A 21269-nucleotide genomic window follows, 5' to 3' on the forward strand; every position below is an offset into this window, starting at 1 on the left:
AAAATAAAACCAAAACCAAAAAACCAAACCCATTGCTGTCAAGTCTATTCCAACTCATAGCAACCCTATAGGACAGAGTAGAACTGCCCCATAGAGTTTCCAAGAAATACCTGGTAGATTCAAACTGCCAGCCTTTTGGTTGGCTAAAAGTAAGAACATTAAGATGTAATGCTAGGAAGGAGAATGAAGAACACCAAAGACACAAGGTAATTATGAGCCCAAGAGACAGAAAGGACCACATAAACCAGAAGCTATATCAGCCTGAGACCAGAAGAACTAGATGGTGCCCAGCTACAACCGATGACTGCCCTGACAGGGAACACAACACAGAACCCCTGATGTAGCAGAAGAGCAGTGGGATGCAGACCTCAAATTCTCATAAAAAGACAAGACTTAATGGTATGACTGAGACTAGAAGGACTCCAGAAGTCATGGTCCCCAGACCTTCTGTTAGCCCAAGATAGGAACCATTCCTTCCCAAAGCCAACTCTTCAGACAGGGATTAGACTGGACTATGAGATAGAAAATGATACTGGTGAAGAGTGAGCTTCTTGGATCAAGTAGCCACATGAGACTACGTGGGCAGCTCCTGTCTGGAGGGGAGATGCGAGGGCAGAGGTGGTCAGAGGCTGGCTGAATAGACACGAAAATAGAGAGTGGAGAGAAGGAGTGTGCTGTCTCATTAGGGGGAGAGCAACTAGGAGTACATAGCAAGGCGTATATAAATTTTTGTATTAGAGTCTGACTTGATTTGTAAACTTTCACTTAAAACACAATAAAAATTTTTTTAAAAAATGTAATGCTAGGAAGACCCAGGGATACACTCTGTAAGTGGCAAAATTCTCTTTTATTTAGCAAACACTCATAAATCAATTATATCCTTTTGTTCATTCATGAAACTTTATACTAAAGAAATCTCTCAAAAGAAACAGAAGAGCTTTCTGCTCAAAGATACTAGCCACGTGGTTGCAAAAAGTGAGAAGAGAGTAATAACCGAAGAGAGGGGACTGTGCCCCTGGCGGATGGATTAATACACAATATCTAGCCTAAGTGATGGTGCTTGCTGGTGGACAGACTCACCACAGCACGTTCTCTAGTATGTTTGGAAGAGACCGAAAGTTGAAAACTGAGATCCAGAACTTTGAATCCTAATTAAAGAAGGGAAGGAGAAGGAACTATCATAGAGAGGGAGAGAAAATGGTAAGCAAAGGCCAAAGGCTGTACCCGCCTAAGAGTTCTTGCAGAAAGTACTGCAAGCAACACCAAAAGCTGGGGAAACGGAGAAAGTTAACACTCTTGAAAATTCCAATACATCGACTTCATTCTGGCAAAAAATCTAGACACACAAAGAACAGAGAAACAATGGCCCATCTAAATAAACATGACAAAAGGAGTGATAACCAAATAATTTTTAAAAAAAGGAAGAATATAACATTAAATATAGTTAAAGAACTAAGGAAAAACAAAGAGCTAAAAGAAATAAGGAAAACAATGCAAGAATAAAATGAGGACCTAAAAAAGAGATACTGCAACTGAAAGGGACAATGACTGAAATGAGAAACACAACAGAAGGACTTAACAATAGCTCTCATCAGGCAGAAGAAAGATTCAGTAAGTTAGAGGGTAAGATAGTTAAAATTACAGATGCTGAAAAGCAACAAGAACAGAGGCTCAAGAAAGCTGAGCACAGTTTAATGGAATTACGAGACACCAATAAGAGACCTAATAAACATATCATGGGAATTCCAGAAGGATATGAGAGGAAAAAAGAGACAGAAAGAATATTTAAAGAAATAATGACAGGAAATTTTCCCAGTCTAACAAAGGATGTGAATCTATAAATCCAAGAAGCTCAAAGGACTTCAAGCAGGATAAACCCAAAGAGACCTACACCGAGATACATCATAGTGAGGTTCTCAGAAAAAAAGGCTCCAGGAATTGATGGAATACCAACTGAGATGTTTCAAGAAACAGATGCAACACTGGAAGTGCTCGCTCATCTATGCCAAAATTTTTGGAAGACAGCTACCTAGCCAACTGACTGGAAGAGGTCCATATCTGTGTCCATTCCAAAGAAAGGTGATCCAACAGAATGATGAAATTATCGAACAGCATTATTAATACCACACGCGAGTAAAACTTGGCTGAAGATCATTCAAAATCAGTTACAGCAGTACCTTGATGTCAGATGGATCTTGGCTAAAAGCAGAGAATACCCGAAAGATGTTTACCTGTGTTTTATTGACTATGCAAAGGCATCTGACTGTGTGGATTATAACAAATTATGGATAGCATTGCAAAGAATGAGAATTCCACAACACTCAATTGTGTTCATGAGGAGCCTGTACATAGACCAAGAGACAGTCATTTGAACAGAACAAGGAGTTTCTGAGTGGTTTAAAATCAGGGAAAGTGTGCATCAGGGTTGTATCTTTTTACCACACTTGTTCAGTCTGTGTACTGAGCAAATAGTCCAAGAAGCTGGACTATATGAAGAAGAACATGGCATCAAGGACTGGAGGAAGACTCATTAACAACCTGTGATATGCAGATGACACAACCTTCCTTGCTGAAAATGAAGAGAACTTGAAGTACTTACTGATAAAGATCAAAGACTACAGCCTTCAGTATGGATAACACCTCAACACAGAGAAAACAAAACTTCTCATAACTGGATCAATGAGCAACATCGTGATAAATGGAGAAAAGATTGAAGTTGCCAAGGATTTCATTTTACTTGGATCCACAATCAATGCCCATGGAAGTAGCATTCAAGAAATCAAACAACGTATTGCATTGGGCAAATCTACTGCAAAAGACCTCTTTAAAGTGTTAAAAAGCAAAGATGTCACTTTAAGAACTAAGGTGCACCTGGCCCAAGCCATGGTATTTTCAATCACCTCATGTGCATGCAGAAGCTGGACACTGAATAAGGAAGACCAAAGAATTGATGATGCCCTTGAATTACAGTGTTGATGAATATTGAATGTACCACGGACTGCCAGAAGAACAAACAAATCTGTCTTAGAATAGGTACAGCCAGAATGCTCCTTAGAAGCGAGGAGGGGGTGACTTCATCTCAAGTACTTTGGACATGTTATCAGGAGGGACCAGTACCTGGAGAATAACATTATGCTTGGTAAAGTAGAGGGTCAGCAAAAAAGAAGAAGACCCTCAATGAGATGGATTGACACAGTGTCTGAAACAATGGGCTCAAGCATAATAACGATTGTGAGGATGGTGTAGGACCAGGCAGTGTTTCATTCTGTTTTACAGAGGATCACTATAAGTCAGAACCAACTCGACAGCACCTAACAACAACAACATCATATATGACAACAAAAACAGAAGCCATAAAATCCAGAATAGATAAATGGGACCTCAAAAAAATTAAATACTTGTGTACATCAAAGGAATTTATCAATAAGTGAAAAGACAACCTAGAGTCGGTGAAATTTTTCAGGAACCATATATCTGATAGGGGTCTAATACCCAAAATATATAAAATATTTCTACAACTTAAAAACAAAAAGATAAAGAACCCAATAAAAAAAATGGGCAACAAGCACATGAAAAGATGCTCACCGTCCTTAGCCATTAAAAAAAAAAAATAGCCATTAGGGAGATGCAAATCAAAACTGCGATGAGATATCACTTCATATCAAAAAACCAAAACAACAAGTGTTGGCGAGGTCCTGTTGAAACTGAAACCCTCATTCATTGCTGTTGGGAATGCAAAGTGCTACTGCCGTTGTGGAAAAGAGTTTGGCAGGTCCTCAAAAAGTTGAACATAGAACTACCATATAATCCAGCAATCCCAATCCTAAGGATATGCCCAGAAGAAGTGAAGGCAGGAATGTAAACAGAAGTCTGTATACCCATGTTCATTGCAGCACTTTTCACAACAGCCAAAATGTGGAAACAACCAAAATGCCCACCGGCAGATGAACGGATAAACACAATGAGGTATATACATACAATGGAATATTACTCAGCCATAAAGAGAAATGAAGTCCATGACGTGGGTGAACATTGAAAACAACAGGCTGAGGGAAATAAATCAGTTGCAAACAGACAAATACTGAATGATCTCACTTATATGAAACAAGCAAATATATAGAAACCAAAGATCACTCCTTGTTACCAAGGAGGAGGAAAGGGGGTGCTTTTGTTTGGGGAGCATTGAGTTTATGGTAATGGTGGCAGAATGTTGTGGCTGAGGATGGCAATAATGGTGGCACAACATGAAAAAATGTAATCAACGTCATCGAGTTGTAAATGTGGAAGTTGTGCTGGTGGAGGTTTTGGAATGGATGTTTTTACCACAATTAAAAAAGAAGGAATAAATAAAGAGGGCCAAAAGATATACACATACATATGCCAAACCAGTAGACGCCTAATATTCAAGAAGGTTTTGTCCACAGCCCATTGCAAATCTGCAAACATGTTTAAAATTTTTTCTTAAAAAGTACAGAGGCGAAGGTGGGGCCAAGATGGCTGACTAGGTAGAAGCTATCTCGGATCCCTCTTGCAACAAAGACTCAGAAAAACAAGTGAATCGATCACATACATGACAATCTATGAACCCTGACCATCAAACACAGATCTAAAGACTTGACCTGAGTGACAGGGGAGCGAAAAGCTGCACCCTGAAGCAGTGACTGCCTCTGGAACCAGCGTCCCGCTCCACAGTCGAGCCCTCGCAGTCCCGGGTGCCAAGTGGCGGGGCTGATTGCAGCTTGCTGAGGCGGGCAGGCACGGGACACAGCCCTAACCCCTAGCCCCCTGAGGTAACCTCGTTAGAGACTCAGCCAGTGCAAGAAGGCTACACACTGACTCACTAACTGCTAAGGACAGAACGAGCAACCACGGGGAAGGAGCGACTGTTTTCGGAGCCTGGAGCCAGCATCTCAGTCAGAAAACCTTGGCGCTGGGTTTTGGACTGGGCGCAGGGGAGCTGAGCACGGCATCCTGAGACGGCACAAACATGGGGCGCAGCCCTAGCCCCTTGAAGTGACCTCGGGGGAAGCCCAGCCAGCGCATGCAGGCAGCGCAGTGACGCGGCTGACAGAAGGAGAAGTCACCGGGAGGCAGCGACTGGTTTTGGAGCCTGGAGTGCGGCGTCCCAGCCGGGGAACCTTGGCCCTGGGCTTTGGACTGGGAGCAGAGGAGCTGACGACAGCTTCTGAGACAGCACAAGCACGGGAGGAACTCGGGCCTGACCCTCAGGGGCAATCTCAGGGCAATCTCAGCCCAGCCAGCGCACACAGCCTACACACCCCTCGGGAATCTCAGATAAAACAGTCATCACCAAGCAAGATAAGTAACTTTGTCTATATTGCTAGTTGCCACTCTCTCCTATCTATCTGATCCCTCCCCTCCCTGCCCCAGGAGGAGGCTTCCTTAACATTGGAATTTCCTGGGCCAGGGAGTGAAGTACTCTGCTTTTTTTTTTTTTCTTTTCTTTTCCTAACCCATTCTCCTGGCCTGAGAGAAGCAGCTACTAAAAACCCTGCTATGAAGAATCCTTCCCTGACTTCCCTAAATTGGAATAAAAATACAGAACCAGCTCCAGCCAAGCATATGAGATGCACAGTCTTTGGCTTTCATCCCTACAGGGAACAAGGTGGCTATTATATTGCGAGGGCAATTCTGATAAAGATCTGACTGTAATTGTTTTAGTGATCACTGGAAAGACAAGTTTTCCAGGTCTGATAGCTCTACCAATAAACAGAGCCCTCACTGATCCACAAGGGGGAACTGAAGGCTGAAGCTCCACCCAAACCACCTAGCCACCTGCCAAAGGGGTTTGAGGATACTGACACCTACCAATCCTTAGGGGTACATGAATTGGGTGCCTAAGGTACAGCTGCAGAGCCCCCCCACCAAAGTGCTTTAGGAATAGAGACACGCCTACCTCACTGGCACATGGGGGAAGGCTGTCAGCATCCTGCCCCCTGGAGTGCGACCCCCTGCTGCTACTAGAATCTGGTGCACACAACTATCACCACTACTCCTCTAAGTTAATAGGTGACAGTCTACACCACACACTTGGTGACCCAAAATCAGAACTCTTAAGCTGATTCTATTCAAGAATAGTGAATGGACTCTTAGGCTTATATATCTGGTAACAGCCCAAACCAGCTGGTAATAGGACAAAAGTGATTCAAATGCTACAACAATCAAGACAGCACAATCTACTAGCCAATCTGCGTATATTGAAAGAAAACAAAACAAGATAAGGCTCAGTGAGCAAATAAAAAATAAATCATTACAATATCTTATAGATGGCTCGGAGACAGCAGTCTATATCAAACCACATAAAGAAGCAGACCATGATTGCTTCTACAATTCCCCAAATTAAAGAATCAAAATCTTTCCCAAATGAAGATACAATCCTGGAATTGCCAGATGCAGAATATAAAAAACCAATATACAGAACACTTCAAGATATCAGGGATGACCTCTGAAATGAAATAAGGCAATCTACAGAAAAAGCCCAGGAACACACTGATAAAGTGGTTGAAGAAATCAAAAAAATTATTTAAGAACATAGCAGAAAAATTAATAAGCTGCAAGAATCCACAGAGAGACAGCATTCAGAAATCCAAAAGATTAACAGTAAAATTACAGAATTAGACAACTCAAAAGGAAGTCAGAGAAGCAGAATCGAGCAATTGGAATACAAAGTGGGGGAGTTGGAGGATAAGGCAATTAACACCAATATAGTTGAAGAAAAATCAGATAAAAGAATTTTAAAAAATGAAGAAACCCTAAGAATCATGTGGGATTCTATCAAGAAGAATAACTTGAGTGTGATTGGAGTTCCAGAACAGGGAGGGATAACAGAAAATACAGAGAGAATAGTTGAAGATCTCTTGGCAAAAAACTTCCCTGGCATCATGAAAGACGAACGGATATCTATCCAAGATGCTCATTGAACCCCATATAAGATTGATCCAAAAACAAAATCACCAAGGCATATTATCATCAAACTTGCCAAAACCAAAGATAAAGAGAAAATTTTAAAAGCAGCCAAGGATAAAAGAAAAGTCTCCTACAAAGGAGAATCAATAAATTCAGACTACTCAGCAGAAACCATGCAGACAAGAAGGCAATGGGATGACATACATAGAGCACTGAAGGAGAAAAACTGCCAGCCAAGGATCATATATCTAGCAAAACTCTCTCTCAATTATGAAGGTGAAATTAAAACATTCACAGATAAACACAAGCTTAGAGAATTTGCAAAAACCAAACCAAAGCTACAAGAATTACTACAGGAAATTGGTCAGAAAATCAATAATAGCAGACACCAACACAACCCACAAGGTCACAGAACAGAACATCCTGATATCAACTCAAATAGGGAAATCACAAAAACAAATTAAGATTAATTTTAAAAAGAAAAATATGCTCAAAACAGGGAATCATTGCAGTCATTATGTAAAAGATCACAATAATCAAAAAGAGGGACTAAATACAGGAGGCATAGATCTTCCATATGGAGAGGAAAACAGGGCGATACAGGACAATGCAAGTTAGGTTTTTACTTAGAAAAATAGGGGTAAATATTAAGGTAACCACAAAGAGGTCTAAAAATTCCATAATTCAAAATAAAAACCAAGAAAAACATAACGACTCAGCAAACATAAATTCAACTACCATGAAAATGAGGAACACACAATTTACAGACAAAAAAGTCTCAGCACAAACAAGTGGAAAAATGAAACTGTCAACAACACACACAAAATGACAGCACTAAACTCATACTTATCTATAATTACACTGAATGTAAATGGACTAAATGCACCAATAAAGAGACAAGAGAGTCTCAGACTGGATAAAGAAACAGGATCCGTCTATATGCTGCCTACGAGAGACACACCTTAGACTTAGAGACACAAACAAACTAAAACTCAAAGGATGGAAAAAAATATATCAAGCAAACAACAATCAAAAAAGGGCAGAAGTGGCAATATTAATTTCTGACAAAATAGACTTTAAAGTTAAATCCACCACAAAGGATAAAGAAGGACACTACATAATGATTAAAGGCACAATTGACCAGGAAGATATAACCATATTAAATATTTATGCACCCAATGACAGGGCTGCAAGATACATAAAACAAACTTTAACAGAACTGAAAAGTGAGATAGACACCTCCACAATTATAGTAGGAGACTTCAACACACCACTTTCGGAGAAGGACAGGACTTCCAGTAAGAAGCTCAATAGAGACACGGAAGGCCTAATTGCTACAATCAACCAACTTGACCTCACAGACTTATACAGAACACTCCACCCAACAGCTGCAAAGTATACTTTTTTTTCTAGTGCGCATGGAACATTCTCTAGAATAGATGACATATTAGGTCATAAAATAAACCTTTGCAGAACCCAAAACATCAAAATATTACAAAGCATCTTCTCAGACAACAAGGCCATAAAAGTAGAAATCAATAACAGAAAAATCAGGGAAAAGAAATCACATACTTGGAAACTGAATAATACCCTCCTGAAAAAAGACTGGGTTATAGAAGACATTAAGGAGGTAATAAAGAAATTCATAGAACGCAACGAGAATGAAAACACTTCCTATCAAAACCTCTGGGACACAGCAAAAGCAGTGCTCAGAGGTCAGTTTATATCGATAAATGCACACATACAAAAAGAAGAAAGAGCCAAAATCAGAGAACTGTCCCTACAACTTGAACAAATAGAAAGTGAGCAACAAAAGAATCCATCAGGCACCAGAAGAAAACAAATAATAAAAATTAGAGCTGAACTAAATGAATTAGAGAACAGAAAAACAATTGAAAGAATTAACAAAGCCAAAAGCTGGTTCTTTGAAAAAATTAACAAAATTGATAAACCATTGGCCAGGCTGACTAAAGAAATACAGGAAAGGAAACCAATAACCCCAATAAGAAATGAGATGGGCCATATCACAACAGACCCAACTGAAATTAAAAGAATCATATCAGCTTATTACGAAAAATTGTACTCTAACAAATTTGCAAACCTAGAAGAAATGGATGAATTCCTGGAAAAACACTACCTACCTAAATGAACACAATCAGAAGTAGAACAACTAAACAGACCCATAACAAAAAAAAGAGATTGAAAAGGTAATCAAAAAACTCCCAAGAAAAAAAGCCCTGGCCCGGACGGCTTCACTGCAGAGTTCTACCAAACTTTCAGAGAAGAGTTAACACTACTACTAAAGGTATTTCAAAGCATAGAAAATGATGGAATACTACCTAACTCATTCTACGAAGCCAGCATATCCCTGATACCAAAACCAGGAAAAGACACCACAAAAAAAGAAAATTACAGACCTATATCCCTCATGAACATAGACGCAAAAATCCTCGACAAAATTCTAGCCAATAGAATTCAACAACATATCAAAAAACTAATCCACCACGACCAAGTGGGATTTATACCAGGTATGCAAGGCTGGTTTAATATTAGAAAAACCATTAATGTAATCCACCATATAAATAAAACAAAAGACAAAAACCATATGATCTTATCAATTGATGCAGAAAAGGCATTTGACAAAGTCCAACACCCATTTATGATAAAAACTCTCACCAAAATAGGAATTGAAGGAAAATTCCTCAACGTACTAAAAGGCATCTATACGGCAGCGGGTAGCGGTATATATACAAAGCCAACAGCCAACATCATTCTAAATGGAGAGAGCCTGAAAGCATTTCCCTTGAGAATGGGAACCAGACAAGGATGCCCTTTATCACCGCTCTTATTCAACATTGTGCTAGAGGTCCTAGCCAGAGCAATTAGGCTAGACAAAGAAATAAAGGGCATCTGGATTGGCAAGGAAGAAGTAAAATTATCTGTATTTGCAGATGACATGATCTTATACACAGAAAACCCTGAGGAATCCTCCAGAAAACTACTGAAACTAATAGAAAAGTCCGGCAGAGTTTCAGGTTACAACATAAACATACAAAAATCCCTTGGATTCCTCTACATCAACAAAAAGAACATCGAAGAGGAAATCACCAAATCAATACTATTCACAGTAGCCCCCAAGAAGATAAAATACTTAGGAATAAATCTTACCAAAGATGTAAAAGACCTATATAAAGAAAACTACAAAGTACTACTGCAAGAAACTAATGGAGACCTACATAAGTGGAAAAACATACCTTGCTCATGGATAGGAAGACTTAACATAGTAAAAATGTCTATTCTACCAAAAGCCATCTATATATACAATGCATTTCCGATCCAAATTCCAATGACATTTTTTAATGTGATGGAGAAACAAATCACCAACTTCATATGGAAGGGAAAGAAACCCCGGATAAGTAAAGCCTTACTGAAAAAGAAGAAGAAAGTGTGAGGCCTCACTCTACCTGATTTTAGAACCTATTATACAGCCACAGTAGTGAAAACAGCCTGGTACTGGTACAACAACAGGCACCTAGACCAATGGAACAGAATTGAGAACCCAGATATAAATCCATCCACATATGAGCAGCTGATATTTGACAAAGGTCCAGTGTCAGTTAGTTGGGGAAAAGATAGTCTTTTTAACAAATGCTGCTGACGTAACTGGATATCCATTTGCAAAAAAATGAAACAGGACCCATACCTCATACCATGCACAAAAACTAACTCCAAGTGGATCAAAGACCTAAACATAAAGACAAAAACGATAAAGATCATGGAAGAAAAAATAGGGGCAATGTTAGAAGCCCTAATACAAGGCATAAACAGAATACAAAACATTACTAAAAATGACGAAGAGAAACCAGATAACTGGGAGCTCCTAAAAATCAAACACCTATGCTCATCTAAGACTTCATCAAAACAGTAAAAAGACCGCCTACAGATTGGGAAAAAATTTTCAGCTATGACATCTCTGACCAGCGCCTGATCTCTAAAATCTATATGATTCTGTTAAAATTCAACCACAAAAACACAAACAACCCAATTAAAAATTGGACAAAGGATATGAACACGCACTTCACTAAAGAAGATATTCAGGCAGCTAACAGATACATGAGAAAATGGTCTCGATCATGAGCCATTAGAGAAATGCAAATTAAAACTACAATGAGATTCCATTTCACTCCAACAAGGCTGGCATTAATCCAAAAAACACAAAATAATAAATGTTGGAGAGGCTTTAGAGAGATTGGAACTCTTATACACTGCTGGTAGGAATGTAAAATGGTACAACCACTTGGGAAATCTATCTGGCGTTTCCTTAAAAAGTTAGAAATAGAACTACCATACAACCCAGAAATCCCACTCCTCAGAATATATCCTAGAGAAATAAGAGCCTTTACACAAACAGATATATGCACACCCATGTTTACTGCAGCACTGTTTACAATAGCAAAAAGCTGGAAGCAACCAAGGTGTCCATCAACAGATAATGGATAAATAAATTATGGTATATTCACACAATGGAATACCACGCATCGATAAAGAACAGTGATGAATCTGTGAAACATTTCATAACATGGAGGAACCTGGAAGGCATTATGCTGAGTGAAATTAGTCAGAGGCAAAAGGACAAATATTGTATAAGATCACTATTATAAGATCTTGAGAAATAGTTTAAACTGAGAAGAACACATTCTTTTGTGGTTACGAGGTGGGGAGGGAGGGAGGGTGGGAGAGGGTTATTTGCTGATTAGATAGTAGATAGTAACTACTTTAGGTGAAGGGAAGGACAATACTCAATACAGGGAAGGTCAGCTCAACTGGACTGGACCAAAAGCAAAGAGGTTTCCTGGATAAACTGAATGTTTCCAAGGTCAGCGGAGCAAGGGCGAGGGTTTGGGAACTATGGCTTCAGGGGACATCTAAGTCAATCGGCAAAATAAATTCTATTAAGAAAACATTCTGCATCCCACTTTGAAGTGTGGCATCTGGGGTCTTAAATGCTAACAAGCGGCCATCTAAGATGCATCAATGGGTCTCAACCTACCTGGATCAAAGGAGAATGAAGAACACCAAGGACACAAGGCGATTATGAGCCCAAGAGATAGAAAGGGCCACATGAACTAGAGACTTACATCATCCTGAGACCAGAAGAACTAGATGGTGCTAGGCCACAACCGATAACTGCCCTGACAGGGAGCACAACAGAGAACCCCTGAGGGAGCAGGAGAACAGTGGGATGCAGACCCCAAATTCTCATAAAAAGACCAGACTTAATGGTCTGACTGAGACTAGAAGAATCCCGGCGGTCATGGTCCCCAAACCTTCTGTTGGCCCAGGATAGGAACCATTCCTGAAGACAACTCATCAGACATGGAATGAACTGGACAACAGGTTGGAGAGAGATGCTGATGAAGAGTGAACTACTTGTATCAGGTGGACCCTTGAGACTGTGTTGGCATCTCCTGTCTGGAAGGGAGATGGGAGGGTACAGGGGGCTAGAAACTGGCAAAACAGTCACAAAAGGAGAGACTGGAAGGAGGGAGTGGGCTGACTCATTAGGGGGAGAGTAAATGGGAGTATGTAGTAAGGTGTATATAAGTTTATATGTGAGAGACTGACTTGATTTGTAAACTTTCACTTAAAGCACAATAAAAATTATTATTTTTTTTAAATGGCAAAAAAAAAAAGTACAGAGGCTCCTGCTTTCTGACGATTCCATTCCCTTCCGATTAGCTATCTTCTGAGTGCAGCCTCAAGCTACTGATGCTAAAGGTTTTTCTCTCTCAATCACTCCATTCCTCAGGAAGAAACCATATTTTTCACTTCAAAAGAAAAGAGAAAACCACCAATCAAGGAGGAGCAACTGGCAGAGGTAAGGGAACTGGGGAGGCGTGGCATCCGGCACTGCCTCCTGGTAAAATGGCAGGTGTCTTCCTGCCGTGTACCTCCGGGGCCACTCAGTCTATACCAGGTTCCCACCTGTTCTGATTGGCTTACATGGCATTAGGTTTTGCCATCGCTCAGTATTTCAATTTCTCATAAATATCCAGATTCTTCTCTTGAAAAAATCAGAGGTCAGAGGCCCTAGAGTCCATGCCACAGAGTGGCTGTCTAGTGAGCAAGCAGCAGTTGCCCCACAGTGGGGCTCTAGCCCCAGGTCACCCCCAGATTGCTGCCTGGATCCTGGGGGCTTCTGGGGCTTCCAAGAGTACAAGGTGCAGCTCTGCCAGGGGAGCTGCCCTGCCCTGTCTAAAGTCTAGAGAGTAAACAGGACAGGAAGCCATTTGCCACTGGGTAATGAGACATTTTCAGTCCATTCTTCACCCAGCACCCAGATGGCCTTCCCAGAACACAGGCCTGACCCACCACCCCCTGCTTAAATGTCACCTAAAATAAAGCCATTCTTCATCATAACTCCAAGGCCTCCACAGCCCTGCCCCCTTAACAACGAGGCCTCTCTCAGTCTCCTGTGTATTCATGTTTTGTCTTAAAACTATAAAAAGAAAGCAGCTTACTAACATTACCATCAAGCCAATACAGCCTCTCTCGGTTCCTGCGTCAGATGCCCCTGGCCCTGCTAGACCGAGGCAGATACCAGGTGGCATCTCCTTGGCTTTCAAGGTTTTGCCACTTGTGTGGTTATCAGGAACCTGTAATAATGCAATTATCAAGTTCCCAACACCAACAGAATGGACAAGTGATGTAAAATAATTCCTACAAAAAAACTGTAGTTTAGAAGACAGATCCTCTCCCCCCCAAAATGTACGCACAAGCAACAGCAAAGGCAGCCAGTCGGCTCCTTGTCTTTGGAACTTGTCAAAACAATGATGACCTAATTAATCAGATGGAGGTGATGTGATTTTCAGTAAATCTGTTCTTTTAAAGACATCCTATTTGCTATAGTGTTTAACAGTGAACAAGACAATTTTTTCTTTTTTATTTGCTATAGTGTTTAACAGTGAACAAGACAAAGGAGGATGTTGTGTGTATCTATGCTGTAGTAACAGCTCTGTAAAAGCCAGGTGCATCAAAGAATAGGCCTGAAGGAGATAGAGAATTAAAAATAGAAATAGCTGTTAGATCAGAAATACTACTCCTTCCAAAACCCACCACCCTATAAAAATGTTCTCTTCTGTGGCTCTGTTGTATTTGAGAAATTTGGAGCTGACTGGAAGGATGGAAACAAGGAGCATGATCTGGTATGGAGAAAAGTACAAGGGGGTGAGGGTGGATGCGGGGAGGGCAGGATGGAAAGAAGATGGCCAGGAGGACAGAATGAACAGAGGGGAAGGTGGAGGCAGCTGCAGGCGGGGACAGCGGTCAAGTAGGGGTTGGCTGGCCTGGGCTGAGGTGGCTGGGCTGGCCCTCTCACCTGCTCCTTGTTCATGTCTTCCGGAGCGAGCCCGTCGACAATCGGAGTGCCTTTGGCTTTGCCTTTCTTTCCTTTCTTTTTAGGCGCCTGTAGTTAAAGAAAGGAGCTGTGGTGACACAGTGGTTAAACGCTCAGCTGCTACCTGAAAGGTCGGTGGTTGGAATCCACCAGCTGCTCCAAGGGAGAAAGATGTGGAAATTTGCTTCTGTAAAAATTATAGCCGTGGAAACCCTATGGGGCAGTTTTACTCTGTCCTATAGAGTCGCTATGAGTGGGAAGAGACTCAGAGACAGTAGGTGTGGTTTTGGTTTTGTGGTTAAACAAGGGACGAAGGAGTAAATAAACCATCTAAGGGCTCCCACTTGTTGGCCAGCTCCAAGACCCTACCGGGGGCCTTTCTGGGAGAAAGAAGCACCTCAATGGAATCTCTGTCCCAACAGGAGGGCCCTGAAGTTCCATCCTTAATGCCACACACCCCACTGGGTCCTTCGGAGAAGCACTAGGGGAGGACTTCCTTTTCACGGGATATTTTTTCCAGCTGAAAGGAGGGGCAACCCATCCTGAACTCACCCACTCCTTGGCATAAGACAAAGACCTCTTTGCCTTTGGACAAAATTTATCTTTGGTTGCAAAATTTACTTGGAGTCAAAATGGAAGACCCCCAAAAGCACAGTCAAACACTACCACATTTGTTACAAGCTTGGTGACCACCATGGAAAAACCTCCAAAAAACCAATTCATGGGTTTAGGAAGCAGGGCTTCTGCAGCAAGGATCACAGAATGACATCAATTTGAGGCTTCCTTTCTTCCAAATACAAAACTCCTTCAAAGAACCCAGGTCAAGAGAGCTTCTGAACTGCTGTGTAAACAGGTCACCAGACCCAACTGCTCATGGTGAGAGAGAACCTCTGACCCTACTCATTCTCCATATCTGACTTTACAAATCTTTATCCTTAGCCCTTTGGTACTCCCAAATCCCTGAAGCCCATGCTTCCATGTGTGGGTATCTATGTAACTTTCTTAGAATTGCAAAAAAAATGTCAAGCGGAAATTTTAGAAACACAGAGAAGCAAAAAAAAAAAAAAAAAAAAAATCGCCCGTAGTTCCACAAGCTAATGTTAATAAACCAAAAAACCCAGGGCCGTCGAGTCGATTCCGACTCACAGCGACCCTATAGGATAGAGTAGAACTGCCCCGTAGAGTTTCCAAGGAGCGCCTGGCGGATTCGAACTGCCGACCAATGATAATAAGCGGAAGTATTTTGCTGATGGTCTCTTCACAATCTACTCTCCAACGATCCAACCATGGAAGCCCCAGGCTCCACCTTCCCACCACCACCCCTTTTACTGCTCTTTCTAACCCTCTCTCTGAAAGATCTATTCCAAGAAGTCGACCCCATTTGAGTCTACCCCTTGGTGAGCCCCTGGCTCTCCCTCCCGGGACCGGCGGTCCTAGGATACTGCTGACCAGCCTGTCCTTCCTGGGGTCCCTGGGTGGCCCCCTGGGGGGGCCCCCGTGAGATGAGACTCTAGGCCCCAAGCCCTTCACTCCAGGCAGGAAATCCTCTCAGGCTCAGGGTCTCTCGTACGGGTACTTTGCACACCGGGCCCTCGGGCTCCAGGGCTGAGCAGCCCTGTGAGCACAGCATCCTGGACAGCTCATGGCTCTAGGTTGGGCGCAAGGTCTAAGACCCCCGAGCTCACACCCCCGGTCCGGGATCCCAGCGAGCGCAGTTCCAGCGCCCCAGAGCTCAGATCCCGGCTTGGGGTCCCAGTGCGCCCAGGCCCCCGGTCCGCACCCCGGCCCTCCTCACCATGGCTCTGCCGGACCGGCCTCGCCGCGGCCCCCACACTAACTCTCAGGGCCGGTGAAGCTGCGCCTGTCTCCCAGCAACGCTCGGCGCTCCCGCGCCAAGTCTCAGGGATCCTCGCGAGATTTCGCCTGAGGCGGCGGGCCTGGCAACGACGGGAGAGCGTCCCTAGCAACGCCCGCGGGGAGGGAGTTCCAAGTCGCGGAAGCCGGGGCAGGCCGGGCCACAGCCCCGCGTCACCGATCGCCTGATCTCCCCAACAGCCCTAAACGCGTGTTGTCGCCGAACTGGGATGAGGAATTCCAGGCCCCCGACTCCGGTCTGCAGCGGGTTGGGGATCCTGACCCAGGCCCGGGAGGTCTCTGCTTAGTTGTCCCCTTCCTGGGCTACCAACTAAAATCTGAAAACTAAGGAAACAGCTTGTTACCTAACAGGAAATATAATTTACGTCTTCTGTTTACTGCCTGTCTCCTCTACTGTAACTTAAGCTCTTCTCTACTGTAATTTAAGCTCCATGACGGGAGGGGGCTCTGTTGCCTTCGCTCTGTGCTCCAGGCTCTTAATAAAGATGTGTTGGATGAAGGAGTGAGTGAGTGAACGAATGAGCCTACACGGACAAGGTTCTGGATCATTGTCCAAATCAAATTGAAATTTGGGTTTGAGACTCTGCCCCCTGGGACTCACCCCACTCTGGCCACCTTTGAAGGGTCCTCCCACTTACTACCCAGGTGAAGGTTGAAGATAGTTGGATTTCCACAAATCCTGGGGGGGGGGGGCGGTGGGAAATATATATATATATAGGAAACCCTGATGGCGTAGTGGTTAAGTGCTACAGCTGTTAATCAAGAGCTTGGCAGTTCAAATCCGCCAGGCGCTCCTTGGAAACTCTATGGGGGCAGTTCTACTCTGTCCTATAGGGTTGCTATGAGTCGGAATCGACTCGACGGCAGTGGGTGGTATATATATACATATATATATAAGCCACGGTGTTTTCAATCACCTCATATGCATTCGAAAGCTGAGGAAGACTGAAGAAGAATTGATGCCTTTGAATTGTGGTGTCTGCAAAGCATATTGAACATACCATGAACTGTCAAAAGGACAAACAAATCTGTCCTGGAAGAACTACAACCAGAAAGCTCCTTAGAAGCAAGGATGGTGAGACTATGTCTCACATACTTTGGACATGTTATCAGGAGGAACCAGTCCCTGGGGAAGGACACCATGCTTGATAAAGCAGAGCATCAGTGATAAAGAGGAAGACACTCAACAAGATGGACTGACACAGTGGCTGCAACAATGGGCTCAACCGTAACAATTGTGAGGGTGGTGAAAGCCCAGGCAGTGTTTCATTCTGTTGTATATGAGGTCGTTATGAGTCGGAACAGACTCAACAGTACCTAACAACATAGATAAAGGAAAAATGTTCAGCTTAGCTCCAAAGCTTTGAAATCAACAGTCTACTTGACACCTGCCCCTATTGCTAAGTGACAGCATGTCCACCCTTAACAGAAATGCACTGCTGTGCTGGAGACCTCAGCTGTGGCCTCTCTGTTCTCATGGAGAAGAAATCCCTCAGAGGCTTCCAGATAGGCACTGCTGAAAAGAGAGAGCTCAGTAAAACAAACGCTAGTCATTTTATGATTTCCAAAGTGAATTTCCAATTCCCCGCCCCCCCCTCCCCGCCCCACCATGCTATTACCTAGACATGAGGATCCAAGTCACCTGGAAGACTGAGGATTTGTCATAAGCAAGCGCCCATCTTTACACATCATTTGTCCTTTTTTCTCTGCTCTCAACTTTAGCAACTTCTTGAATAGAGGTTTTGCGATGGGTCTTGTTTTCCTATAGAGAAGATTCTGGAATCTTCTACCCCTGGAGAGTTGTGTAGAGGGCAGAATGTGGGTAATGACAGAGGACTCAGGTGGGCTCAGGTCTTCCCATCCAGCTCAGAGAGGAATGATGCCTCCGTAGCTGGGTCTGCTCAGTCCTCAGGAACCCTGCAGCAGCCTAGCTTCTGAGGCCACTGTGATAAGCTTGAGGGGCTTCCTGTTTGCCCACCAGACCCTTATTGTTCTTGGAGAGGAGCATCCAGTTGGAAGGACGGAGCCATGATTTATTTATAGCCTATCCCTAAGACTTTGTGATGTCTGACCAGTCACCAGCCCCATGCTGGACTCCACTGGCAAGATGGGCCTCCTCCTTCAGAGGCAGGGGCCTCCCAGAGGGAGTCTGGCAGGCGAGACAGTGCAGCTGGGTAGCACAGTGGGACAATTATTATTGTTTAACACTTTGTCTAAGATCCAATATGCTAGGTACATCACGTTGATTGGCCTTAGAAGTCTAGCTGTGAGTACTGAATTAAATAAATGCATTAACAAAAATTCCTTCCACAGAAGGGCAAGAAGAGGAGGGTTAGCTCAGGATAGCCAAGACAGGGTTTTCATCTGTCAGAAACCGACTGAGCAGTATGTTCTCTCTTCATATAAGTATGGATTGCAGAGATGAATCGTGTGGGTGCCCAGCTGCCATGCTCCTGGCTCCCAACAGGGACCTCAGTTTTTCATATTGGATTCGAGTTCAGATTTTTAGAAAAGAGCTCTTTCCTCATATTGTATGGCTTAAAATATTTTGTTCAGTATCAAGCTGTGTAGCTCAGAAACCCAGATAAATGGCATCTGCATTTCCTGCAAAAACCCCAGAGCAAACATTAATCCACAAACTGACTGGCCATTTCGCCCAAAAAGTTTGACCCACTTGGTCAAACGGCCTGAGTGTGTGTTTGAAAATGTTCTCGATGAAAAATTAAAAATAAATGCTGGCCTCCAGAGTCAGATTGTCTGCCACTTACCATCTGGAGGGGCCTCTGGCAAGACCCCTCTGTATCAGTTTATTCACCTCTCAGGTGGGAGTACTTATTAAGTAATAGTTACAGTTACTAGGACTGCACAAGTTGCCCCAAAATGTAATGACTTAGTACAATGGATCGCTTGTGAATTTGCAGTTTGGTCAGGACTCAGTGGGAACGGCTTACCTTGGCTCTGCTCATCACCCATAGAGGCGGTTCAAAGGCAGGGTCTGGAATCAACTTTCTGGCTGTTGCTGCGACTTTAGCTAGGCTGAAGCCAGAACACACACAGGAGGTCTCCACGTGTGCGCTGGGGCTTCCTCACAACATGGTGGCTGGGTTCTGCAGTGAGCGCTCTAAGAGAGAGCCAGTAGAAAATGAATCCTTTTTATTACCCAGCCTTGGAAATTACCTGATAATATCACTTCTGCCACATTCTGTTGATTGGAGCAGTCACAAGCCCGTCCAAGTTCAAGCAGAAGGAATATAGATGGGGGAGTCTTGAGGGGGTGGAAGGTTCTGGAAGACCAGAAATACTGCTGTAGCCATTTTGGGAAAATACCATCTGCCATCCCAACTGACTGGGAGTGGCCTGTGCTCCCACACTGTCCCTACTTCCCAGAGCAGCCCTTGCCTTGCTTCTTTCCCCATTGCCCATCCTGTAGTTCAGCGCTGTCTTTTTGTGAATCCAGGTTCTCAGCCTCACGAAGCATCAAACTGCAGGTGTTCCTGTGGGTAATGAGGTCATTTTAGAGGGTTGCAAGCAGCAGTTTCATTTTAGTTTTGTTTGTGTGTGTGTGAACTAAAAAATGGAAGCTATCTACTGCCTCATTGATGTTGAGACCCTAAGGCTAGGGATCAAGGACCTTCAGTGTCCCACATTCTTGGCTGAAGACATCCATCACAGCAGGTTTGGCCCCTCCTGGGGTGAATTTCCAGCAATCTGGGACTGTTGAAGTCTGCCTGTGGAGGCAAGACAAACACTCACCTCCCTCCTCTGTGAGCCTTTTCCATTTCCGGCTGGAGACAAGCTCTTCCTCCTCGATGTTCTTCTTGGGTTTAGTTTGTTGTTGTAGAAGTGCAGAGCATGTGTTCTGGGCTCAGAATCCAGCTTGATTTTGGAGCGTCTGGCTGTGCTGCCTCAGCAAGTACAGCTTCTGCTCCTGGAAAACTGGCTTAATGGAAAGTACGCCCTTCCTAGAATCACTGAGGGAACTAACAGAGCCTGCCTGCTAAAAACCTGAACCGTTGCCGTTGAGTCGATTCCGACTCATAGCGACCCTACGGGACAGAGTAGAACTACCCCATAGGGTTTCCAAGGAACGGCCGTTGGATTTGAACTGCCGACCTTTTGGTTAGCAGGGGCTGGAGCGGGATCTCTGCGGCCTTGGAGGGAGTACTACATTTAGCCCCCTCCGCTTGCCCACCCTCTCCCTTCCTGCCTCAGGGAGTCCTCCCTATCCCCAACCTCTTACCCCGGCATACCCACACCGCCCCCACCCCAAAACCCACCTCTTGTAGCCCCTCTCCCAGTCTTTCTTAAGGTATTTCTCACAACCTGCTGGTACCTGAGCACTAGTTCACGGTCTTTCTGCTCCACAGGCCACTGGCCCGAGGGTCTTACGGTTGCTTTGGCCTCCCCTTTTAGCTCCCCCAGAGCCTTAACTTGGGGGCGAACAAGAAAAGGAAGCAGGCGTCTCTGCTGAACCAGTGCACCAGAGTGACAGCCATCGGGGCCGGGTGAGAGCGCGGCGAGTCAGCAGGGGAGGGAGGATCCGCAGAATTGGCTGGGTCCGCGGAGAGGGGGAGTCTTCGCGGGGGGGGTGGATTTCGCAGAGGAGCATCATGGCGGGGGGGTTCTGCAGGAGAGGGAAGTCTCCAGGGGAATGGTGTCCGCGAAGGGGCATGATTCGCCGAGAAGTAGGGATCGGACAGGAAGCGGGATTCGTGGGGAAGAGGGGGTCCGTGGGGAAGTAGGGATCCGTGGGGGACCAGGTCCGCCGGTGTGCGGGGGTCCGCGGGGGTGGGGCGTCCGCGGCAGAGGCGGGGTCCGCGGAGGAGGGCGGTGGTGCAAGGGTCCGGGGGCCGGCAGGGGGCGCACGCGGGTCGGGGCGGGGCCGCACCTGTCCCGGAGGGCTGGGGATGGGCCGGGAGGGCCGGAGCCCCGGGAGCAGCTGTGCCCCGCCCCGCGGGCTCCTCCGCCGCCGCGTTCCCCCTCCCGCCGCCCCGATGCGCTGCGCCGGGAGCCCGGGCCGAGCGCGAGCCGCCGCCTCCTCTGCAGGGGCGCCCGGGCCGGGTGACGCCGC

The 21269-nt window shown here is 44.5% G+C and overlaps 1 protein-coding gene across 4 annotated transcripts in view; it reads right to left on the reverse strand.

Moving 5' to 3' along the window:
- The window catches only part of GAS8 (growth arrest specific 8), a 29213-nt gene extending 8709 nt beyond the window's left edge, over nt 1-20504 (reverse strand). Inside the window, exons 1-3 of one of the 4 annotated variants that reach the window (XM_064273608.1) lie at nt 19952-20504; nt 17818-19692; nt 14306-14392 (exon numbers count right to left, since the gene is read on the reverse strand). In XM_064273608.1, coding sequence (XP_064129678.1) covers nt 14306-14320 — 15 coding nt within the window. In that variant the 5' untranslated portion in view covers nt 14321-14392; nt 17818-19692; nt 19952-20504. Of the gene's footprint in view, nt 1-14305; nt 14393-16118; nt 16873-17817 lie in introns of those variants that run through there. The other 3 variants (XM_064273607.1, XM_064273609.1, XM_064273606.1) reach the window with 3 other exon arrangements.
- Nucleotides 20505-21269: the final 765 nt, after the last annotated feature.

The sequence above is a fragment of the Loxodonta africana genome, chromosome 21 (genome assembly GCF_030014295.1).
Source record: "Loxodonta africana isolate mLoxAfr1 chromosome 21, mLoxAfr1.hap2, whole genome shotgun sequence".
Taxonomy (NCBI): domain Eukaryota; kingdom Metazoa; phylum Chordata; class Mammalia; order Proboscidea; family Elephantidae; genus Loxodonta; species Loxodonta africana.